General features: G+C 40.0%; 1 protein-coding gene across 1 annotated transcript in view; it reads right to left on the reverse strand.

Moving 5' to 3' along the window:
• The window catches only part of TMEM131 (transmembrane protein 131), a 550079-nt gene that overhangs the window by 208673 nt on the left and 314474 nt on the right, over positions 1-26932 (reverse strand). The window contains 3 exon segments of the mRNA XM_053707713.1: positions 10040-10152; positions 14572-14594; positions 19711-19734. Coding sequence (XP_053563688.1) covers positions 10040-10152; positions 14572-14594; positions 19711-19734 — 160 coding nt within the window.

The following is a 26932-nucleotide window of genomic DNA, read 5'->3' on the forward strand; positions in this document are numbered from 1 at the left end:
GCTAAATCCTGCGACATCCATATTGATGCCAGGATTTGCAGTGAAGGGTGGGATTTCTGGCCTCTGTTGATGAGGCACTACCCACTCCTCAGCAGCAATGCCAGCTGGAGCAACACATCTCCTTCTGGCAGGGGGGCTAGCAGCCACAGATACATCACTATCAGTTGAGACTGTATTTTATGATATATCTGAGCACATGGCAGAGTCAAATTTGGGGTCTGAGTCAGACATAGAGGCGTCTGACTGACGCAAGGATGGCATATGCCTCCTCAGCACTATATATTCTCTGTCACAGAAAAAAAAATTACTACAAAAAAAAACAAAAAAAAAACCACACCACAAAATTTAAATTTAAATCAACTAAATGGCTCTGAAAAGAGCCTTTGGGTCTCACAAAAAAAAATTAAAAAAAAAATTAACCCTTAAAAAAAATGCAGAGAGAGCAAAAAAAGTGCAGCTGTGCTACTGCCAGTGATTTATAGTGATCACTGGCAAGCTAGGGGTTAGTGGCTCTGAAAAGAACCTTTGAGTCTCACAATTTTTACCAAAATTAATTAAAACTAGCTAAACGGCTCTGAAAAGAGCCTTTGGGTTTAACAAGAAATTACTAAAAAAGAAAAATGAACCCCTAAAAAAATGCAGAGAGCAAAAAAGTGCTGCTGTACTACTGACAGTGATTTGTAGTGATCACTGGCAAGCTAGGGGTTAATGGCTCTGAAAAGAACCTTTGGGTCTCATAATTTTGAAGTTATTAGCATGTTGAATCAACGTAACAATGCCAGACAAATCATGATCCGATACTTGTTGCGCTAAAGTATCCAACCAAAAAGTTGAAGCAGCTGCAACATCAGCCAAATAAATTGCAGGCCTAAGAAGATGACCTGAATATAAATAAGCTTTCCTTAAATAAGATTCAAGTTTCCTATTTAAAGGATCTTTAAAAGAAGTACTATCTTCCGTAGGATTAGTAGTACATTTAGCAAGAGTAGAGATACCCCCATCAACTTTGGGGATCTTTTCCCAAAACTCCAATCTAACTTCTGGCAAAGGATACAATTTTTTAAACCTTGAAGAAGGAATAAAAGAAGTACCAGGCTTATTCCATTCCTTAGAAATCATATCAGAAATAGCATGAGGAACTGGAAAAACCTCTGGAATAACCACAGGAGGTATATAAACAGAATTTCAACTTTTACTAGTTTTAATATCAAGAGGACTAGTTTCCTTATCCAATGTAATCAACACTTCTTTTAACAAAGAACAAATATACTCCAATTTAAATAAATAAGAGGATTTATCAGTGTCAATATCTGAGGCAGGATCTTCTGAATCAGATAGATCATCATCAGAGAAGGATAATTAAATAAATTCTTTTAAATTTACAGGTATATCTTGTGCATTAGATGTTGAGGGAACAGCAACAGGTAATGAACTACTACTGATGGATACATTTTCTGCATGTAAAAGTTTATCATGACAACAATTACAAACCACAGCTGGAGGTATAATCTCCACAAGTTTACAACAAATGCACTTAGCTTTGGTAGAACTGTTATCAGGCAGCAGGGATCCAACAGTGAATTCTGAGACAGGATCAGATTGAGACATCTTGCAAATGTAAGAGAAAAAAACAACATATAAAGCAAAATGATCAATTTCCTTATATGGCAGTTTCAGGAATGGGAAAAAATGCAAACACAATAGCCCTCTGACATAGAAAAAAGCAAGAGGCAAAACGGAATGGGGTCTAATATAATGAAAATATTCGGTGCCAAATATGATGCACAACAAACAGAAAAATATTTTTTGGCGCCAAAAACGTCCGGAAACGACACACTCACGTCATAGATGACGCAACCTTGTGAAAGGAACCGGCGTCAACTAAGACGCCGGAAATGACGAATCGCATCAACAAACGTAACTTCGCGCCAAAAAAATCTCGCACCAAGAATGACGCAATAAACGTTAGCATTTTGTGCCCTAGCGAGCCTAATTCTGCCCGCAAATTTGAAAAATGACAGTCAATTGAAAAAAGACTACACCCCAGGTAAGAAATGAATTTCTAAAAAATGCATTTCCTAGATATGAAACTGACAGTCTGCAAAAATGAAATATACTGAAACCTGAATCATGGCAAATATAAGTACAATACATATATTTAGAACTTTATATAAATACATAAAGTGCCAAACCATAGCTGAAAGCGTCTTAAAGGGCCATGATACCCACATTTTTTCTTTCATGATTTAGAAAGAGAATGCATTTTTAAACATCTTTCTAATTTACTTCTATTATATAATTTGTTTTATTCTCTTGATATTCTTTGCTGAAAAGCATATCTAGATATGCTCAGTAGCTGCTGATTGGTTGCTGCACATGTGATTGGCTCACCCATGTGCACTGCTTTTTCTTCAAATGAGGATATCTAAAAAATGAAGCAAAATAAAAAATAGAAGTAAATTGTAATGTTGTTTAAATTTGTATGTTCTATCTGAATCATGAAATAAATATTTTGGGTTTAGTGGCCCTTTAAGTAATGAAAACATACTTACCTGAAGGCACCCATCCACATATGGCAGATAGCCAAACCAGTACTGAAACGGTTATCAGTAGAGGTAATGGAATATGAGAGTATATCGTCGATCTGAAAAGGGAGGTAGGAGATGAATCTCTACGACCGATAACAGAGAACCTATGAAATAGATCCCCATGAGGAAAACCATTGCATTCAATAGGTAATACTACCTTCACATCCCTCTGTCATTCACTGCACTCTGAGAGAAATCGGGCTTAAAAACACAATTTATGCTTACCTGATAAATTTATTTCTCTTGTGGTGTATCCAGTCCACGGATCATCCATTACTTGTGGGATATTCTCATTCCCAACAGGAAGTTGCAAGAGGACACCCACAGCAGAGCTGTAAAATAGCTCCTCCCCTAACTGTCAGCCAGTCATTCGACCGAAAAGAAGCCGAGAAAGGAGGAACCATAGGGTGCAGTGGTTACTGTAGTTTAAATTTAAAAATTACCTGCCTTAAAATGACAGGGCGGGCCGTGGGCTGGATACATCACAAGAGAAATAAATTTATCAGGTAAGCATAAATTGTGTTTTCTCTTGTAAGGTGTATCCAGTCCACGGATCATCCATTACTTGTGGGATACCAATACCAAAGCTAAAGTACACGGATGAAGGGAGGGACAAGGCAGGAACTTAAATGGAAGGAACCACTGCCCGTAAAACCTTTCTCCCAAATATAGCCTCCGAAGAAGCAAAAGTATCAAATTTGTAAAATTTTTAAAAAATATGAAGCGAAGACCAAGTTGTCGCCTTGCAAATCTGATCAAAAGAAGCCTCATTTTTAAAGGCCCAAGTGGAAGCCACAGCTCTAGTGGAATGAGCTGTAATCCTTTCAGGAGGAAGCTGTCCAGCAGTCTCATAGGCTAAGCGGATTAAGCTTCTTAGTCAAAAAGAAAAAGAGGTTGCCGAAGCCTTTTGACCTCTCCTCTGTCCAGAGTAGACAACAAACAAAGCAGATGTTTGACGAAAATCTTTAGTAGCTTGTAAGTAAAACTTTAAAGCACGGACCACGTCCAAATTGTGTAACACAAGGATGGAACAACAATCTCTTGATTGATATTCTTGTTAGATACCACCTTAGGTAAGAACCCAGGTTTGGTACGCAGGACTACCTTATCCGAATGAAAAATCAGATAAGGAGAATCACATTGTAAGGCAGATAGCTCAGAGACTCTACGAGCCGAGGAAATAGCTACCAAAAAAAAAGAACTTTCCAAGATAAAAGCTTAATATCTATGGAATGAAGAGTTTCAAACGGAACTCCTTGAAGAACCTTAAGAACCAAGTTTAAGCTCCATGGTGGAGCAACAGGTTTAAACACAGGCTTGATTCTAACTAAAGCCTGACAAAATGCCTGAACGTCTGGAACATCTGCCAGACGCTTAACTAGCTGACAATCCTTTTTCCAAACCTTCTTGGAGAAAAGATAATATCCTAGCAATCCTGACCTTACTCCATGAGTAACCCTTGGATTCACACCAATAAAGATATCTACGCCATACCTTATGGTAAATTTTCCTGGTGACAGGCTTTCGTGCCTGTCTTAAGGTATCAATAACTGACTCGGAGAAGCCATGCTTTGATAAAATCAAGCGTTCAATCTCCAGGCAGTCATCCTCAGAGAAATTAGAAGTAGAAGGTCCTGTTTCAGAGGCAGAGACCATGGTGGAAAGGATGACATGTCCACTAGATCTGCATACCAGGTCCTGCTTGATCTTGGCAATCAGTCGAGGGAGGAGAGGAAACGGTGGAAACACATAAGCCAGGTTGAAAGACCAGGGCGCTGCTAGAGCATCTATCAGTGTCGCCTTGGGATCCCTGGACCTGGATCCGTAACACGGAAGCTTGGCGTTCTGGCGAGACGCCATGAGATCCAGTTCTGGTTTGCCCCAACGATGAATCAGTTGTGCAAATGCCTCCGGATGGAGTTCCCACTCTCCCGGATGAAAAGTCTGACGACTTAGAAAATCCGCCTCCCAGTGCTCTACACCTGGGATATGGATAGCTGATAGGTGACAAAAGTGAATCTCTGCCCAGCGAATTATTTTTGAAACTTCTAACATCTCTAGGAAACTTCTCGTTCCCCCTTGATGGTTGATGTAAGCTACAGTCGTAATGTTGACCGACTGAAATCTGATGTACCTCAGAGTTGCTAACTGAGGCCAAGCCTGAAGAGCCTTGAATATCGCTCTTAGTTCCAGAATATTTAATGGAAGGAGACTCCTTCTGAGTCCACGATCCCTGAGCCTTCAAGGAGTTCCAGACTGCACCCCAACCTAGAAGGCTGGCATCTGTCGTAACAATTGTCCAATCTGGCCTGCGAAAGGTCATACCTTTGGACAGATGGACCCGAGATAGCCACCAGAGAAGAGAATCCCCGGTCTCTTGGTCCAGATTCAGTTGAGGGGACAAATCTGTGTAATCCCCATTCCACTGACTGAGCATGCAGAGTTGCAGCGGTCTGAGATGTAGGCGTGCAAACGGCACTATGTCCATTGCCGCTACCATTAAGCCGATTACTTCCATACACTGAACCACCGAAGGGCGCAGAATGGAATGAAGAACCCGGCAGGAATTTAGAAGCTTTGATAACCTGGACTCCGTCAGGTGAATTTTCATTTCTACAGAATCTATCAGAGTCCCTAGAAAGGAAACTCTTGTGAGTGGGGATAGAGAACTCTTTTCCTCGTTCACTTTCCACCCATGCGACCACAGAAATGCCAGTACTACGTCCGTATGAGACTTGGCAATTTGGAAGTTTGACGCCTGTATCAGGATGTCGTCTAAATAAGGGGCTACTGCTATGCCCCGCGGCCTTAGGACCGCCATAAGTGACCCTAGAACCTTTGTAAAGATTCTTGGGGCTGTAGCTAATCCCAAGGGAAGAGCTACAACTGGTAATGCCTGTCTTAAAAGGCAAACCTGAGAAACCGATGATGATCTTTGTGTATCGGAATGTGAAGATAAGCATCCTTTAGATCCACTGTAGTCATATATTGACCCTCCTGGATCAGTGGTAGGATGGTACGAATAGTTTCCATCTTGAACGACGGAACTTTGAGGAATTTGTTTAAGATCTTTAGATCCAAAATTGGTCTGAAGGTTCCCTCTTTTTTGGGAACCACAAACAGATTTGAGTAAAAACCCTGTCCCTGTTCCTCCTTTGGAACTGGATGGATCACTCCCATAACTAGGAGGACTTGTACACAGTGTAAGAATGCCTCTCTCTTTATCTGGTGTGGAGGGGGGGAAGCTTTGAAGTCCAGAAGATATCCCTGGGATATAATTTCCAACGCCCAGGGATCCTGAACATCTCTTGCCCACGCCTGGGCAGAGAGTGATAGTCTGCCCCCTACTAGATCCGTTTACGGATAGGGGGCCGTTCCTTCATGCTGTCTTAGAGGCAGCAGCAGGCTTTTTTACCTGCTTACCTTTTTTCCATGTCAGGTTTGGTCTCCAGACCGTCTTGGATTGAGCAAAAGTTCCCTCTTGTTTATTATTAGAGGAAGTTGATGCCGCACCTGCCTTGAAGTTTTGAAAGGCACGAAAATTAGACTGTTTGGCCCTAGATTTGGACCTGTCCTGAGGAAGGGCATGACCTTTTCCTCCAGTGATATCAGCAATAATCTCCTTCAACCAGGCCCGAATAGGGTCTGCCCCTTGAAGGGAATGTTAAGTAGCTTAGATTTTGAAGTCACGTCAGCTGACCATGATCTAAGCCATAGCGTTCTGCGCGCCTGTATAGCAAAACCAGAATTCTTAGCCGTTAGTTTAGTCAAATGAACAATGGCATCAGAATAAAAGAATTGGCTAGCTTAAGTGCTCTAAGTTTGCCAAGTATGTCATCCAATGGAGTCGCAACCTGTAAAGCCTCTTCCAGAGACTCAAACCAGTACGCCGCAGCAGCAGTGACAGGGGCAATGCATGCAAGGGGCTGTAGGATAAAACCTTGTTGAATAAATATTTTCTTAAGGTAACCTCTAATTTTTTATCCATTGGATCTAAAAAAACAAAGCACAACTGTCCTCGACAGGGATAGTAGTACGCTTTACTAGAGTAGATACTGCTCCCTCCACCTTAGTGACTGTCTGCCATAAGTCCCATGTGGTGGCGTCTATTGGAAACATTTTTCTAAAAATAGGTGGGGAAGAGAACGGCACACCTGGTCTATCCCATTCCTTATTAATAATTTCTGTAAACCTTTTAGGTATTTGGAAAAACATCAGTACACACCGGCACTGCAAAGTATTTATCCAGTCTACACAATTTCTCTGGCACTGCAATGGTATCACAGTCATTCAGAGCAGCTAAAACCTCCCTAAGCAACACGCGGAGGTGTTCAAGCTTAAATTTAAATGTAGAAATATTAGAATCAGGTATCTTTCCTGAGTCATTAACATCACCCACTGACTGAAGCTCTCTTTCCTCAGCTTCTGCATATTGTGAGGCAGTATCAGACATGGTTCTTAAAGCGTCAGTATGCTCTGCATTTTGTCTCACCCCAGAGCTATCTCGCTAACCTCTAAGTTCAGGTAGTCTGGCTAATACCGCTGACAGTGTATTATCCATGACTGCCGCCATGTCTTGTAAAGTAAATGCTATGGGCGCCCTAGATGTACTTGGCGCCATTTGAGCGTGAGTCCCTTAAGCGGGAGTCAAAGGGTCTGACACGTGGGGAAAGTTAGTCGGCATAACTTCCCCCTCGTCAGATTCCTCTGGTGATACATTTTTTAAAGACAGAAAATGATCTTTATTGCATAAAATGAAATCAGTACATTTGGTACACATTCTAAGAGGGGGTTCCACCATGGCTTTTAAACATAATAAACAAGGAGTTTCTTCTATGTCAGACATGTTTATACAGAATAGCAATGAGACTAGCAAGCTTGGAAAACACTTTAAATCAAGTTAACAAGCAAATATAAAAAACGGTACTGTGCCTTTAAGAGAAACAAATTTTGTCAGAATTTGAAAAACAGTGAAAAAATGCAGTAAATCAAACAAAATTTTTACAGTGTGTATAATAGGCTAACAGAGCATTGCACCCACTTGCAAATGGATGATTAACCCCTTAGTTCAAAAAACGGATAAAAAAACCAAAAAACCAAATAGACGTTTTTTAACAGTCACAACCAACTGCCACAGCAAGCTGTGGCCCTACCTTCCCCAATAAACGACTTTGGAAAGCCTTTGGGCCCTTTAGAGATGTCCTATAGCATTCAGAGGGCCTTTGAGGGAAGCTGGATGTCACAGTTTGTAATTTTAACTGCACCAACTGTAACTTTTATACTACAACAGTGGAAATTGTTTCTAGTCAAAATTTAAGCCAGCCATGTGGAAAAAACTAGGCCCCAATAAAGTTTTATCACCAAAGCATATATAAAAACGATTAAACATGCCAGCAAACGTTTTATATTGTAAATATCATAAGGGTATTACCCCTGGGAGTAAGCATGATACCAGTCGTTATTAAATCACTGTATTCAGGCTTAACTTACATTAATCCGGTATCAGCAGCATTTTCTAGTGTTTTCCATCTCTAGAAAAAATTATAACTGCACATACCTGATAGCAGAATAAACTGCACGCCATTCTCTCGCTGAAGTTACCTCATCTGTGTAATCCCCTCAGACATATGTGAGAATAGCAATGGATCTTAGTTACAACCTGCTAAGATCATAGAAACCTCAGGCATATTCTTCTTCTATTTACTGCCTGAGATAAAATAGCACAACTCCGGTACTATTTAAAAATAACAAACTTTTGATTGAAGAAAATAAACTAACTATATTTAACCACTCTCTCCTACAACATCCTAGCTTGTTGAGAGTTGCAAGAGAATGACTGGCTATGACAGTTAGGGGAGGAGCTATATTACAGCTCTGCTGTGGGTGTCCACTTGCAACTTCCTGTTGGGAATGAGAATATCCCACAAGTAATGGATGATCCGTGGACTGGATACACCTTACAAGAGAAAAAAGCTGAGAAGCGCATAACGTAGAAATCTAGCACAAACTTACTTCACCACCTCCATAGGAGGCAAAGTTTGTAAAACTGAATTGTGGGTGTGGTGAGGGGTGTATTTATAGGCATTTTGAGGTTTGGGAAACTTTGCCCCTCCTGGTAGGATTGTATATCCCATACGTCACTAACTCATGGACTCTTGCCAATTACATGAAAGAAATTGGGTTTCCTGTCCCTTTAAATATAATATAAATACATCAGTTTCGTAGCAAATAATATATGTACAATTGCTTATACGTAATTTCACCACAGACTGTACTAATGACCAAAAACATTTCAGGTACTAATATCCAGGTAAGGAGCCCCAAAGCTGGTATTGCTATTGTCCCCTAATAAAATAACATTTAGTTTAAAAGTGCTAATACCACTATACACACCAGTGGGACACAAAGAAACTGCAGATTTGGAGTTGTCAGAGAGTTCCTGTGCAGAAAGAGCTGACCCAGTTATCAATGCTTTTGGGAGACTCAAAGATGATAAGATTACTGGTGAACTATAGCAGTCATTTCACAGTGTGCTCTGTATAAACAATACGGGTCTAACAAAAATATTTTTTCTGCCGTAGCTGGGTGCGCTGCCTTAACTGAACATATTCGGCACATTATAAAGGCTGATTTTTTTTTTTCTAGCAGTGAATGGACAATACTCAATTTACAATAACTTTTTTTTAAAATAAAAAACGCTTGCTAAATTCTTTTTATACCTACCAAATAGGGAACAAAGCAGTGAATAGAGAGCATGATTTCTTAGGTAGATTCCTCTTGGGGATATCCTTTATAAATATGGGGGAAGAGTTTTTTTTTCCCTTAAAAGGACAAGAAACCCAATCTTTAGTTTTTTCACGATTCAGATAAATTATTGAATTTTAAACAATTTTCCAATTTACTTCTGTTATCCAATTTGCTTCATTCTCTTTGTATCCTTTGTTGAAGGAACAACAATGCACTACTAAGAGCTAGCTGAAAGCCAATGACAAGAAGCATATATGTGCAGTCACCAATCAGCAGCGTCTGAGCCTACCTAGGAATACTTTTCAACAAAGGTTACAAAGAGAAATAAACAAATTAGATAACAGAAATAAATTGGAAAGTTATTTTAAATTACATGGTCTATCTGAACAATGAAAAAAAAATGTGGATCCTTTAAATACCTAACTTCACTAAAGCATTACCCAGTGGTAAGAAACTAGTTTCAAATGCTGTCAAAAATAGATATAGGAATCAGACTGACATGTAAGAACGTAAGAGACATAAAAGTGTAAAATGAAAATGCTTTAATGTATGTGTATTGCATTGTATTATTGCACTGTTACTTGCATAGCTATTGTTGTAAACCTTACAGTTTAATTTTGAGTTTTATATCCCTTTAATTTTGCACATTACATCAACAAACACAATGCTGTTTGGTATATTAATCCAATAAGAGGACAACTTACAGATTTCCAGAAGTTTCCACAATTTTCAACCACCTTTTGTATAGATTGTCAGAAATTTCCCAATCAGAGTCCCATATATCTTCTTGAATTGCCAAGTGCTGCTGAGTTTTAGGCTCATCTAATAATAAAACAATGAGAACATATTTTAGTACAAAGTAAATCTAACGAACACTACAAATTTGAATAAAACCTATTCACAGCATTGCTCGTGTCTATAGTAGTGCTTGGCAGCTGCAATGACTGTGGCTCCCCTAAAAGAGACTTTACATTTGTGTTTAGCCCGTTTGTCGTGGTTAAACACATAGGGTCAGATTACAAGTGGCCTGCTATTTAGTGCTTTTGCTGGTGCGCAAACAATGCCAGAAGTAAACTTTTGACGTGTGTGGGTTAGCATGTGAATTACAAGTTAAAAGTAAAATATTTGTGCACAAGTGAAAAAGTTGACGAGTCCTAACTTTAGGATTTTGGATATTGCAACCGCGCTAACTTCCCCTCCCCACAGACTTCAATGGGGAGGTTAACCCAGCATTAACCACTAACCCGAAGGTAGTTATGAATATTTTACATTCCAATGTTCTTTGCATAGAAGAATATGTTCTATTTATTTTTAAATAGATATTTCTATAAATATGATGTATTGTTTGTAAAATATAGCTTTACCTATATCTCTATATAGGTATAAGTATATATATATATATATATATGAATATTTACTTAAGAATACATAGAACGGGGGCGTGTCTGAGCAGCGACCCAAAGCAGTCTCACTTCCCAGAGCTCCAGCAGAATCTCTGAGAATCCGATGATTAAAGGAGTCATCCCACAGCTGTTCTGCACATACTATATTCTACAGTGTGCTGCTACATTGTGAAGCTACAAATACCTTATATCAAGCTGTATTATTGAAGCTGAGGCAAGGAATCAGACGATAGAGGCCTAGAGCGGCAGCTCACAATAGGTGACGCTACCCCCCTTGGTAACCCGAGGTCCTTTGCTACAACTGGATTAGCCAAAATACCTTCTATTATTTCCACATACTCAACCCTGATAACTGTCAGATATAGAGGAAAGGACGCAGAAAACAGCACAAAACACATAATTTATGTAAGAACTTACCTGATAAATTCATTTCCTTCATAATGGCAAGAGTCCATGAGCTAGTGACGCATGGGATATGCATTCCTACCAGGAGGGGGCAAAGTTTCCCAAATCTCAAAATGCCTATAAATACACCTCCCACCACACTCACACCTTAGTTTAACGTATAGCCAAGTAGTGAGGTGTAAAAAGGAGTAAAAAGCATACAAAAAAGAGGAACTGGAAAATAATTTTGTGCTTTTATACAAAAAAAAATTACCACCAAAAACAGGGTGGGCCTCATGGACTCTTACCATAATGAAAGAAAATAATTTATCAGGTAAGTTCTTACATAAATTATATTTGCTTTCATACAAATGGCAAGAGTCCATGAGCTAGTGACGTATGGGATAAAATACCCAAGATGTGGAAGTCTACAGAACAGTCACTAGAGAGGGAGGGATAAAATAAAAACAGCTATTTCCGCTGAAAAAAATAAACCCAAAAAATAAGTTCTTAAAAAACAGAAGAATCAAACTGAGACAGCTGCCTGAAGAACATTTCTACCAAAGACTGCTTCAGAAGAAGCAAATACATTGAAATGGTAAAATTTAGGAAATGCATGCAAAGAAGACCAAGTTGCTGCTTTGCAAATCAGATTAACTGAAGCTTCATTCTTAAAAGCCCAAGAAGTGGCAACTGATCTAGTAGAATGAGCTGTAATTCTCTGAGACTGCACCGCCACCAAGTAAGCCTTGTGAATCAAAAGCTTTAACCAAGATGCCAAAGAAATGGCAGAGGCTTTCTGGCCTTTCCTAGAACCAGAAAAGACAACAAATAGACTAGAAGTCTTTCTGTTATGAAATCTTTAGTAGCCTCAACATAGTATTTCAAAGCTCTTACCACATCCAAAGAGTAACGATTTCTCGAGAGAATTCTTAGGATTCGAAAATAGATGGATTTTCAGAGCGACTAACAAAGAAAGGCTAAGGTACTAAAGGGCTTCAGTTTGTGTAGGTATAAATAAAATGAGTGTGTTTATTACAACAATTAGATAAAAATAGCATACAATGTAACAAAATTAAACCATGGATCCATGCACACATATATATATATATATATATATATATATATATATATATATATATATATATATATATATATATATATATATAAATAAATGTATCAAATGCAAACATAAAAACACATCTGCAGAAACTGTCTGCGGGGCAGTTTTAAGTTCTGGTTATATCATAGGGCCTATATAGCCTTTATAAACTCTTCATAGGAATTGGTGCAGTGTTCAAAGTGTAAAAGAGTATACCCAAAAAGGGAGTCCCAAGTGCAATGGAGTGCTGTAGCAGTCCTGAAAATTGGTCTTCAAAAAGTGGTTACTTCAGTGTGGTAAAACAAATGTGAACAATACACAAAAAAAGAAAAAATTTGTAAAAATGTGACAATCCAAAAATGGAAAAGATCCAAAATGTAAAAATAAAAATTAAAAATGGCTGGTGATAGAAATCCTGTGTGATGGCTCAGAAGGCTGTGATAGTCATTGTAAGGTGCTCCTGTTTGAGATAAAATACAATAGTGCAGATTTCTTCTAAAAGTCAGAGTATGTAGAAAATAGGCTTACCAGTTCAAAGTCTCAAGACTCTTGACCTGAAGAGCCCTGAAAATAGCACAGAGTTCTAAAATATTGGTTGGTGACCTCGCCTCTAGAGGATTTCAAACCCCTTGAGCTGCAGAGATCCCCAAACAGCACCCCAACCTGAAATACTTGCATCTGTTGAGACTATAGTCCAGGAAGGACGAACAAAAGAGGCCCCTTGAACAATACAATGATGGTCTAAACACCAAGTCAGAGAGAGTAGAATGCTGGGATTTAAGAATATCAATTGTGATATCCGAGTATAATCCCTGCACCATTGATTCAGTATGCAAAGCTGCAGAGGTCTCATATAAAAACGAGCAAAAGGGATCGTGTGCGATGCTGTAGTCATGAGACCTAAAACTTTCATGCACATAGCCACTGAAGGGAATGATTGAGACTGAAGGTTTCGACAAGCTGAAACCAATTTCATTTGTCTCTTGTCTGTTAAAGACAGAGTCATGGACACTGAATCTACATGCCTTTGAAGAAACAACACTAGTCGATTCGTGTGAGATTATGCTAAATTAAAAGATTTTGCCAGTGCTCTCTGATTAAAGATAGAAGGGCACCGAGAACCTTAGAAAAGATTCTTGGAGCTGTCGCTAGGCAAAATGGAAGAGCAACAAATTGGTAATGCTTGTCTAGAAAAGAGAATCTCAGAAACCGATAGTGATCTGGATGAATCGGAATGTGAAGATAAGCGTCCTGTAAGTCTATTGTGGACATGTAATGACCTTGCTGAACAAAAGGCAGAATAGTCCTTATAGTCACCATCTTGAAAGTTGGGACCCTTAGAAAACGATTAAAAAACTTCAGATCCAGAACTGGTCTGAATGAATTTTCTTTCTTTGGGACAATGAATAGATTTGAATAAAAACACAGACCCTGTTCATGAGGCGGATCTGGTATAATCACCCCTGAAAGCTCTAGCTCTGAAACACACTTCAGAAAAGTCTGAGCTTTCACAGGATTTGTTGGAACATGAGAGAGAAAGAGTCTTCTCACAGGAGGTCTTATTCTGAAACCTATTCGATACCCTTGAGAGACAATGCTCTGAATCCAATGATTCTGAACAGAATCTGCCCAAATGTTTTGAAATGATTTCAATCTGCCCCCACCAGTTGAACTGGATTGAGGGTCGCACCTTCATGCAGTCTTGGGGGCTGGCTTTGGTTTCTTATAAGGCTTGGATTTATTCCAACTTGAAGATGACTTCCAATTGGAACCAGAGTCCTTAGGGGAAGGAGTGGTTTTCTGTTCTCTATTCTGACGAAAGAAACGAAAACGATTAGAAGCTTTAGATTTACCCTTAGATATTTTATCTTGGGGCAAAAAAACTCCCTTCTCCCCAGTGATAGTGGAAATAATAGAATGCAACTGAGAACCAAATAGATTATTACCCTGGAAAGATATAGATAGTAATCTAGATTTAGGCAAGTGTTAATGAACAAGGGGAGTTTTCCTTCCTTCCCTCTTAAATGATCACCCAATCAGTTACACCCTGAGGGTATATACATGTTCAGCTATATTACGTTTTCAGGTCACAGATGAAGGCATGAGCTGAAACGCATCTCTACATGTAGTATTTTTTATCTTATGTTTTTACCTTCCATGTAATAATCAATAAATAGATTTTTCCTTGTTACTACCCGTGACCCGTTTTTTTTTCTTTTTTCTATGCTATTCTGGCTTGGGGAAGCCAGCAGCGGTTAGCCGGGTAGACAAGGTCCCTGTCTCAGTCAGTCTTTTTACCCCAGTCTCCAGTTCCAGTCTAAGGATTTTTTACGTTGCATCAGCGGACTTTATCTATGCTGAGAGCCGGCACTTTGGAGCACCATCACAGTTGCACAGAGGGACCCTTTGGTGAGACCACAGTTTCTGGTGCAGAGTTCCAAGTACTCCCGGCACAAAGTTGCGGTCACTTCCGGTGATGCGCATGGTGATGTCTATACGCCAACTTTACACGGATATCGTGTAAGGATGTTCAGAGGTGATTTCACTGCAGATGCCGGATTTTGTGTAATGGACAAATATGAAGATGCCAGCACAGTGATGTATGCGGAAGGCTATTTGCTCTGAAGATCGCTAGCTTACCCTTGTGAGGATGGCAAACACTGATGCTTTCTATGTTTTGCCTGCATTTCTCTTGCATTACCACTGTTCAGCCGACATTGTAGCACATTGCCATTTCACATTGGTTAATATAAATCTAGGAAGAGGAGAATAAGACTGTTCTTGTGTTTACATGCCCAGTTTTTTAAGAGGATCTTGAGTGGTTTGTTTGGAGTCCTGTTTTTTTTTCTTTGGATTGAGTGAAATCCTTGTTATTTTCCCCACCCTATACTTTCTCCACTTGGTCACTATCCTTACATTACTGGGAATAACTTCGACTATATAAACGTACATATTTTTTGGACTCAGGCATACACAGCTGTCCATTAAATATAGATTATTATTTTTACCATGGAAGCAACCATACCATTTTCCCTCAGAGCTATATCTGATTTGGATCAATCCAGACCATCTTTAAATTAACTTTGCTCTTGTAAGTCACAAAAGGTTACTATTACTGATGTATTTTCAAAACTGGAAACACTCCTCATAAAGGAACATAAATCCTGGTGGGACAATAATTTAATGGAAAAATACCTAAGCATGGACATGATTCCCAGGGGTTTGAGAATCTTCAAATTTCCAACTTTTATGGTTACAGACAAAATCTTTATTGAAATATGGAATGCCACTCTAACAGATTGCTCTGTAAAATGAATGAACATGCTGATTATTTATAAAAAAACAGCAATTACCACACTACAAGAAGATTTGAACCAGTTTCTGACCCATAAGGATTATACTAAATTTGATGACATATTGAAGGGGACTGTCACCTCAGTAAGAGAGGATATTGATGCTATGAAATTCAAACAATTTGACCGGGATCTTCTGGACTATAAAAACAATATGGTGTACTTATGGTATAACACTAAGAAAAAGTCCAGGAGGTTTAACAAGAAATACGTTTCTTTCTCTGACACAGATGCATCCTCTACGGAGGAAGAGAGTACCAATTCTACTATACTCAATCAGGCATCTGAAGATCACATCCAGAATAGAAATTTAGCTCCTGGTGATAGTAATGTAGACCCTCATAACACTGTTACAGTGACATCAGAGGTTACACATTCCCCGATATCACAAGATAATAGCAGTGATCCCAATAAATCAAAACAATCTAACATCAGACACATAGCACCCACTTTTGAGATTATACATGTGGATAGGGATGTTTCCATTCCAACACATTCATCAGACCTTACAAATCAGATGGCTACTGTGCAGGTTTTTCCCTACGAACAGAGACCAAAAGGCATAGGTACAGAAAAAGAAAAAGGAGGGGCAAACACATCACAGTCAATAGACAGGAGGTAAGGGTTGAGGGGAAACCGCCAGAAGAACAAATACAAAGTCACACAGTGATCAATGTATCCACATATCAATTAACTGAAGAACAAGACTATGTGTTACACCTGGGTTTAGGTTTTGTACCAGCTGATGATTTCAACGTTTTTGAAACTGTGATAAATGTGAATACATTTGTTTGTAAATTAACATTAAAAAAGTTTTTGTCATGACAAGATACCACATCTCCCTCTTCCATCACAGACAATGGTCTTTTGTCACGACCCTTCCAAACCACGCCACTTGATTGTCAAAATGAATATATGTCCCTATTAGAATTGGAATTAGAATCTAATAAGACCCTAGGGGGTGTCATTAGTTGCCATGCAGATTTCAAGCCTCATTCAATTTTTTACCCCACTAACAGTAGAGGTTTTGGAGCTTTTTCATAAAAAAATAGAACTAGACTTGCAAAATCTGCATGACAGCCTGGCAACTACAAGAAAGGTGCATAATTTGACACTCACATGGAAAAAGGCTTTGTACTCACTGCAGGCTAACCAACACATCATCATCAAACAAGCCGACAAGGGCGGCAATGTAGTGGTTTTAGACAGGGAAGATTATATCAAGGAGGCACATCACCAACTTAATAACACAGAGGTCTATCAGAGACTAAGCAGAAATCCAACATTGGACTTCCAGAGGCTTGTGTATGACCTTTTGGACGATAGTAGGGAGGCTGGGTATTTTGATGATGAGACGCTAGACTACCTATACATCAGGGACCCTATTGTTCCAATCTTCCACCACCTTCTGAAGGTCTACAACTCTCTGGATGAAATTAAAGGTAGACCGATTGTATCTGGTATAGGCTCCCTTCTAGAAAGGCTGTCAGCTTGGATTGACAGCATACTCCAACCACTAGCACAGTTAGTACCTAGCTTTCTTAAAGATACAAAAAATCTTTTAAACCTCTTGGATAAAGAAACAGTCTCTAGACTGTAAATGGCTAACTATTGATGTAGTGGGACTATACTCTGCCATTCTCCATGATTTGGGTCTTCAGTCAGTGAGATTTTTCTTGGATAAATTTAGTAATTACTCAACAGGTTTCATAGATTATATTATCACCATCATTGAGTTCTTACTTAATCATAATTATTTTCTTTTTGAAAATGAAATGTGGAACAGCGATGGTGGCAAAGTATGCCCCCTCATATGCCAACCTATATATGGGTTGGTGGGAGCTGTTCCACGTTTACGGACAACAAAATTCTTTTCAACATCACATAAAATTATATCGTCGATACATCGACAATTTACTTTTAATTTTGACAGGCTCGGCTAAGGAGGCAGATGATTTTGTTGCATCCCTTAATCTCAATGAGTGCGGTCTGGAATTCACATATTCTTATGATCAACTTAGAGTACCATATTTAGACCTTACATTAGAGGGTTATATATGGAACAATAATATTAAAACTGAACTCTAGGGCAAGCCTATTAAATCCAACACTCTTCTTCTTGCAAAAAGCCTACACCCCAAGTGTACGGGCTTTGGTATGATTAAAGGAAAATTCATTAGGTTGAAACAAAATTGTTCTAGTAACGACACGTTTTTGTCAGAAAGTGTACAGTTACAACAGAAATTCCTCACAAGAGGATACAGTATTTCTCTGATTAAAAATGAAATAAAAACAAGGGGCGCCAACATAGTGTGAATCGTTCAAAAACAAGTGAGCAAGAACAATGTGCAAAATACTACTCACAAGAGAAGGGCACCTTAAACGGTGCTAGCAGGCAGGCTGACGTTTAAAACCAGCAGTCAGTACGCTGGGGGTCTCACCCTGAGACCCGTCGAAACCAGATGGAGGAATGAGCGGTCACAGTGATAGTCCTTCCGAAGCCAACAACCAGGTGTGTGCTCAGGAAGCAGAAGTGTTATCCCCAAAGTTTACTCTCGGTAAAATGTCCGTATCAGGAAAGAGGGCTGTGTCAGCACACAGTAAACTTGGTGAAATCCTGAACAGGAAAAGGTGAATGGTGCCAAAGAAAAACCGGGTCTTGGTTTAAAAGGCAAAATTGTCTTTATTTGAAATTGCAACGCGTTTCTCGGTCAACACAGGACCGTTTCATCAGGCTCCACTAGACTCATTAATGAAGCGTCTTTCATCTATTAGCACAGATGGAGTAATGGAAATCACTGCTTTGGAAGGAGAGCACCAGCAAGAAGAGCCCTCAGAAACTACCAACACCTTACCATGTGGAACGCTGTACGGCATAGCATCTCCGGAGATGCCAGGCAGCTCACGCGTGACGACCATTGAGAGTAAAGTCCCATTGAATGCACTGTTCAAGGACCGTACTGGCATACCGATCAAGTCTCCACAGACAAAGTTCGTGGGGGGGGGGGCCTCAGGAGGTTACGGTAGGAGAACAAATATCACACAGGTCTGTAGTTCTGCTCAACATTTCTGATCATTACAGTAGCTGGCCGGGAACTGCCTTCACTTCATACAGTTAATCTCAACGGGATGCCTGAAGTATTAGAACCTCCTTTGATATGAAACTATTATACCAATTACGCTCTACGAGACTTTCGAGTTGCCGATAAGGCATTCCCGTTCCAACGGGCAATGCTCAGGGGCTAATGGGGCTCCAAGACTCTGATGACCTAGTCTCTCACTATAAAGACCCACTGATAGCAACAAAGGAACTTGAAATATTATTCTATTTAGATACTGATGTTTATTTTAATTCCTGCACATATGATATTATGGGCAAATATGTTCTAGCCTTGTATGTTATAATATTAATCTTTCTTAGAATGTAACTTTTGTTATGATAGTAATTGTAAGATGTATGCCTAGGCTCAGGCGATTTTTTCCAACACACCTACATTTGCCGGTGGGGAAGGGTATGTTAGTACCATGTTTATTATACTGCTTTTATCATTGCACTGTCTTCCACTATGTAGAATATTAAATTCTATGGTTATAAAACAATGGGAGCCCACACTAGAAGGAAATGGATTATCGCAAGTTAGCAGGCTAAAACTCCTTTCTATATAATCTGTATGAGGCTTACTATACATGTAGAGACAGAGGTGCAGCAAATGTTCTCACAACACCCTATTTCTGACTTTGCGGCTTATGGCTGGAGCTGATATATCGGAGTGGACGATTATTAGGGCCGATATTTGGAATTTCTGAAATATCGGTATTGGCCAGAAACTTACCGATATGGAGCAAATCAAAAGAAATTAAGCTCTGTGTACTTCATGGAAACTATGTAGTTTTAAGTGACACAATCATCACACAAATCAAGCCCAAGTCCAAGCCTAGGTGTTCCTGAGAACTCAGTTACAAAGTACCATACCACCAATAGCAGGACTGTAGATAGACTTGCATAAGCAAACATACAGTATCTCACAAAAGTGAGTACACCCCTCACATTTTTGTAAAAATTTTATTATATCTTTTCATGTGACAATACTGAAGAAATGACACTTTGCTACAATGTAAAGTAGTGAGTGTACAGCCTATATAACAGTGTAAATTTGCTGTCACCTCAAAATAACAACACACAGCCATTAATGAATAAACCGTTGGCAACAAAAGTGAGTACACCCCTAAGTGGAAATGTCCAAATTGGGCCCAATTAGCCAATTTAACTCCCCGGTGTCATGTGACTCATTAGTGTTACAAGGTCTCAGGTGTGAATGGGGAGCAGGTGTGTTAAATTTGGTGTTATCACTCTCACACTCCCTCATACTGGTGACGAGTAACTGGTCACTGGAAGTTCAACATGGCACCTCATGGCAAAGAACTCTCTGAGGATCTGAAAAAAAGAATTGTTGCTATACATAAAGATGGCCTAGGCTATAAAAAGATTGCCAAGACCCTGAAACTGAGCTGCAGCACGGTGGTCAAGACCATACAGCGGTTTCACAGGACAGGTTCCACTCAAAACAGGCCTCAAAATGGTCGACCAAAGAAGCTGAGTGCACGCGTTCAGTGTCATATCCAGAGGTTGTCTTTGGGAAATAACATAATTTATGTAAGAACTTACTTGATAAATTCATTTCTTTCATATTGGCAAGAGTCCATAAGCTAGTGACGCATGGGATATACAATCCTACCAGGAGGGGTAAAGTTTTCCAAACCTCAAAATGCCTACAAATACACCCCTTACCACAACCACAATTCAGTTTAACGAATAGTCAAGAAGTGGGGTGATAAAGAAAGGAGTAAAGAGCATCAACAAAGGAATTTTTGAAATAATTGTGCTTTATACAAAAAAATCATAACCACCATAAAAAAGGGGGTGGGCCTCATGGACTCTTGCCAATATGAAAGAAATGAATTTATCAGGTAAGTTCTTACATAAATTATGTTTTCTTTTATGTAATTGGCAAGAATCCATGAGCTAGTGACGTATGGGATAGCAATACCCAAGATGTGGAACTAGAGAGGGAGGGACAAAATAAAAACAGCCATTTAGCTGAAAAAATTAATCCACAACCCAAACAAACAGTGGATATAAAAAGTCTACACACTCCTCGTAAAATGGCAGGTTTCTGTGATGTAAAAAAATGAGACAAAGATAAATCATTTCAGAAATGTTTCATCCTTTAATGTGACCTATAAACTATGCAACTCAATTGAAAAACAAACTGAAATCTTTTAGGTGAAGGGAAGTAAAAAAATAATAATAATAATAATAATATGGTTGCATAAGTGTGCACACCCTTAAACTAATACTTTGTTGAAGCAAGTTTTGATTTTATTACAGCACTCAGTCTTTTTGGGTATGAGTCTATCAGCATGGCACATCTTGACTTGGCAAGATTTCCCCACTCTTCTTTGCAAAAACACTCCAAATCTGTCAGATTGCGAGGGCATCTCCTGTGCACAGTCCTCTTCAGATCACCTCACAGATTTTCGATTGGATTCAGGTCTGGGCTCTGGCTGGGCCATTCCAAAACTTTAATCGTCTTCTGGTGAAGCCATTCCTTTGTTGATTTGGATGTATGCTTTCGGTCGTTGTCATGCTGAAAGATGAAGTTCCTCTTCATGTTCAGCTTTCTAGCAGAAGCCTGAAGGTTTTGTGCCAATATTGACTGGTATTTGGAACTGTTCATAATTCCCTCTACCTTGAATAAGGACCCAGTTCCAGCTGAAGAAAAACAGCCCCAAAGCATGATGCTGCCACCACCATTTGGAATTATTGCCAAAAAAGTTCAACCTTGGTTTCATCAGACCATAACACCTTTTTTCACGTGATTTTGGGAGACTTTTACACCAAAGTATCGCTGTTCACACGGCTTATAAACTTAGCTAGGGTTAGTGCAGTGATTCATAACCATCCCAGGACAGACTGTTTCGTGGTTATTGCCACTGATCAGCTGGGAGAAGGTTAGCTAAGTTTATAAGCTGTGTGAACAGCGATACTTTGGTGTAAAGGGAACCTGCTGAAAAGCAGACTGAAGTAAAAAGGTGTGTCATTGTGTACTTAATTTGCATATCTTACCCAGAATCCTTTGCTGCATTGGAAACAATGTAATTCAGAGGTTTTCTATGGGAAAACAAGCCTCTGGGCCTGTCTAGATTTGTTAATGAACTACACAATGAGTTATTTTTTCAATATTTTGTGCGTAGTGGAGGATTTTAAACTCGCCTTTTATCTCCGCCTAATTTAAAATGTTGTTGTATTCTGCCTGGAATCAACTTCACCCAGCAGTGATTCTAACCTTCTCCCAGCTGATGAGTGGCAATAACCACAAAACAGTCTGTCCTGGGATGGTTATGAATCACTGCACTAACCCTAGCTAAGTTTATAAGCTGTGTGAACAGCGATACTTTGGTGTAAAGGGAACCTGCTGAAAAGCAGACTGAAGTAAAAAGGTGTGTCATTGTGTACTTAATTTGCATATCTTACCCAGAATCCTTCGCTGTATTGGAAACAATGTAATTCAGAGGTTTTCTGTGGGAAAACAAGCCTCTGGGCCTGTCTAGATTTGTTAATGAACTACACAATGAGTTATTTTTTCTATATTTTGTGCGTAGTGGAGGATTTTAAACTCGCCTTTTATCTCCCCCTAATTTAAAATGTTGTTGTATACATACATATAAATTGTCTGAGGACGGGGGAGACCCCGAAAACGTTAACTGCATTATTAAAAAGTGTATAATAATAATGGAGAGTTCCTTCCTGATTTGAACTATATACTATTGAAATTTGAAGTGCACCCCGGCTGATGTGTTTGTTTTGAGTGCTGGTACCTGGTTTTGGATATGCTACACATATATATATATATATATATATATATATATATATATATATATATATATATATATATATATATATATATACATATATATATATATATATATATATACATACACACATATATATATATATATATATATACACACACACATACACACACACATATATATACACACACACATACACACACACATATATATACACACACACACATATATATATATATATACACACACACACATATATATATATATACACACACACACATATATATATATATATACACACACACACATATATATATATATATACACACACACACAAATATATATATATATATTCGCACAACAAAGAAGGCACTCTCCGTTTACATATGCCGTTTATTAGTAAACGTTTTCGGGGTCTCCCCCGTCCTCAGACCACTTCGGAGACCCCGAAAACGTTTACTAATAAACGGCATATGTAAACGGAGAGTGCCTTCTTTGTTGTGCGAATATTTAAGGCTTGTAAGCGCACCCCGGCAGTTGTATAAGTCAAAAAGAGTGCTGGTTCCCTGCTTTTGTATATATATATATATATATATATATATATATATATACACATAAACAAAAAACATAATTTATGCTTACCTGATAAATTTATTTCTCTTGTAGTGTATCCAGTCCACGGATCATCCATTACTTGTGGGATATTCTCCTTCCCAACAGGAAGTTGCAAGAGGATCACCCACAGCAGAGCTGCTATATAGCTCCTCCCCTAACTGTCATATCCAGTCATTCGACCGAAAACAAACAGAGAAAGGAGAAACCATAGGGTGCAGTGGTGAGTGTAGTTTAATTAAAATTTAGACCTGCCTTAAAAGGACAGGGCAGGCCGTGGACTGGATACACTACAAGAGAAATAAATTTATCAGGTAAGCATAAATTATGTTTTCTCTTGTTAAGTGTATCCAGTCCACGGATCATCCATTACTTGTGGGATACCAATACCAAAGCTAAAGTACACGGATGATGGGAGGGACAAGGCAGGATTAAGCGGAAGGAACCACTGCCCGAAGAACCTTTCTCCCAAAAACAGCCTCCGAAGAAGCAAAAGTATCAAATTTGTAAAATTTTGAAAAAGTGTGAAGCGAAGACCAAGTCGCAGCCTTGCAAATCTGTTCAACAGAGGCCTCATTTTTGAAGGCCCATGTGGAAGCCACAGCTCTAGTAGAATGAGCTGTAATCCTTTCATGGAGCTACTGTCCAGCAGTCTCATAGGCTAGGCGTATTACGCTCCGAAGCCAAAAGGACAGAGAGGTTGCCGAAGCTTTTTGACCTCTCCTCTGTCCAGAGTAAACGACAAACAGGGAAGATGTTTGACGAAAATCCTTAGTAGCTTGTAAGTAAAACTTCAAGGCACGGACTACGTCCAGATTATGTAAAAGATGTTCCTTCTTTGAAGAAGGATTAGGACACAATGATGGAACAACAATCTCTTGATTGATATTCTTGTTAGAAACCACCTTAGGTAAAAACCCAGGTTTGGTACGCAGAACTACCTTATCTGCATGAAAAATCAGATAAGGAGAATCACATTGTAAGGCAGATAGCTCAGAGACTGTCCGAGCCAAGGAAATAGCCATCAAAAACAGAACTTTCCAAGATAAAAGTTTAATATCAATGGAATGAAGGGGTTCAAACGGAACTCCTTGAAGAACCTTAAGAACCAAGTTTAAGCTCCACGGAGGAGCAACAGGTTTAAACACAGGCTTAATTCTAACCAAAGCCTGCACGTCTGGAACCTCTGCCAGACGCTTGTGCAAAAGAATAGACAGAGCAGAAATCTGTCCCTTTAAGGAACTAGCTGATAATCCTTTGTCCAAGCCCTCTTGGAGAAAAGACAATATTCTAGGAATCCTAACCTTACTCCATGAGTAATTCTTGGATTCACACCAATAAGGATATTTACTCCATATCTTGTGGTAGATTTTCCTGGTAACAGGCTTTCGTGCCTGTATTAAGGTATCAATGACTGACTCGGAGAAGCCACGCTTTGATAGAATCAAGCGTTCAATCTCCATGCAGTCAGTATCAGAGAAATTAGATTTGGATGATTGAAAGGACCTTGTATCAGAAGGTCCTGTCTTAGAGGCAGAGTCCATGGTGGAAAGGATGACATGTCCACTAGGTCTGCATACCAAGTCCTGCGTGGCCACGCAGGTGCTATCAGAATCACCGATGCTCTCTCCTGTTTGATTTTGGCAATCAGTCGAGGGAGCAGAGGAAACGGTGGAAACACATAAGCCAGGTTGAAGAACCAAGGCGCTGCTAGAGCATCTATCAGCGTCGCTTCTGGGTCCCTGAACCTGGATCCGTAACAAGGGAGCTTGGCGTTCTGGTGAGACGCCATGAGATCCAACTCTGGTTTGCCCCAACGATGAATCAATTGAGCAAACACCTCCGGATGGAGTTCCCACTCCCCCGGATGGAAAGTCTGACGACTTAGAAAATCCACCTCCCAGTTCTCCACGCCTGGGATATGGATTGCTGACAGGTGGCAAGAGTGGGACTCTGCCCAGCGAATTATTTTTGAGACTTCTAACATCGCTAGGGAACTCCTGGTTCCCCCTTGATGGTTGATGTAAGCCACAGTCGTGATGTTGTCCGACTGAAATCTGATGAACTTCAGTGTTGCTGAGGCCAAGCCAGAAGAGCATTGAATATCACTCTTAACTCCAGAATATTTATTGGAAGGAGTTTCTCCTCTTGAGTCCACGATCCCTGTGCCTTCAGGGAGTTCCAGACTGTACCCCAACCTAGAAGGCTGGCATCTGTTGTTACAATTGTCCAATCTGGCCTGCGAAAGGTCATACCCTTGGACAGGTGGACCCGAGACAACCACCAGAGAAGAGAATCTCTGGTCTCTTGATCCAGATTTAGCAGAGGGGACAAATCTGTGTAATCCCCATTCCACTGACTCAGCATGCATAATTGCAGCGGTCTGAGATGTAGGCGCGCAAATGGCACTATGTCCATTGCCGCTACCATTAAGCCGATTACCTCCATACACTGAGCCACCGAAGGGTGCGGAATGGAGTGAAGAACACGGCAAGCATTTAGAAGTTTTGATAACCTGGACTCCGTCAGGTAAGTTTTCATTTCTACAGAATCTATAAGAGTCCCTAAGAAGGAGACTCTTGTGAGTGGGGATAGAGAACTCTTTTCCTCGTTCACTTTCCACCCGTGCGACCTCAGAAATGCCAGAACTATCTCTGTATGAGACTTGGCAACTTGAAAGTTTGACGCCTGTATCAGGATGTCGTCTAGATACGGAGCTACCGCTATGCCTCGCGGTCTTAGAACCGCCAGAAGTGAGCCCAGAACCTTTGTAAAGATTCTCGGGGCTGTAGCCAACCCGAAGGGAAGAGCTACAAATTGGTAATGCTTGTCTAGAAAGGCAAACCTTAGAAACCGATGATGGTCTTTGTGAATCGGTAGTTGAAGGTAGGCATCCTTTAGGTCCACTGTGGTCATGTACTGACCCTCTTGGATCATGGGTAGGATGGTCCGAATAGTTTCCATTTTGAAAGATGGAACTCTGAGGAATTTGTTTAAGATCTTTAGATCCAAAATTGGTCTGAAGGTTCCCTCTTTTTTGGGAACCACAAACAGATTTGAATAAAAACCCTGTCCTTGTTCTGTCCGCGGAACTGGATGGATCACTCCCATAATTAGGAGGTCTTGCACACAGCGTAGGAATGCCTCTTTCTTCATCTGATTTGCAGATAGCCTTGAAAGATGAAATCTCCCTTGTGGAGGGGAAGCTTTGAAGTCCAGAAGATATCCCTGAGATATGATCTTGAACATCTCTTGCCCATGCCTGGGCGAAGAGAGAAAGTCTGCCCCCTACTAGATCCGTCGCCGGATAGGGGGCCGTTCCTTCATGCTGTCTTAGAGGCAGCAGCAGGCTTTCTGGCCTGCTTGCCTTTGTTCCAGGACTGATTAAGTTTCCAGGCCTGCTTAGATTGAGCAAAAGTTCCCTCTTGCATTGAAGCGGAGGAAGTTGATGCTGCACCTGCCTTGAAATTTCGAAAGGCACGAAAATTAGACTGTTTGGCCTTTGCTTTGGCCCTGTCCTGAGGAAGGGTATGACCCTTACCTCCAGTAATGTCAGCAATAATTTCCTTCAAACCAGGCCCGAATAAGGTCTGCCCCTTGAAAGGAATGTTGAGTAATTTAGACTTCGAAGTCACGTCAGCTGACCAGGATTTAAGCCATAGTGCCCTACGCGCCTGGATGGCGAATCCGGAATTCTTAGCCGTTAGTTTAGTCAAATGAACAATGGCATCAGAAACAAATGAGTTAGCTAGCTTAAGTGTTCTAAGCTTGTCAATAATTTCAGTCAATGGAGCTGTATGGATGGCCTCTTCCAGGGCCTCAAACCAGAATGCTGCCGCGGCCGTGACAGGAGATATGCATGCAAGGGGC

This window comes from Bombina bombina, chromosome 3 (genome assembly GCF_027579735.1).
Source record: "Bombina bombina isolate aBomBom1 chromosome 3, aBomBom1.pri, whole genome shotgun sequence".
Lineage (NCBI taxonomy): Eukaryota > Metazoa > Chordata > Amphibia > Anura > Bombinatoridae > Bombina > Bombina bombina.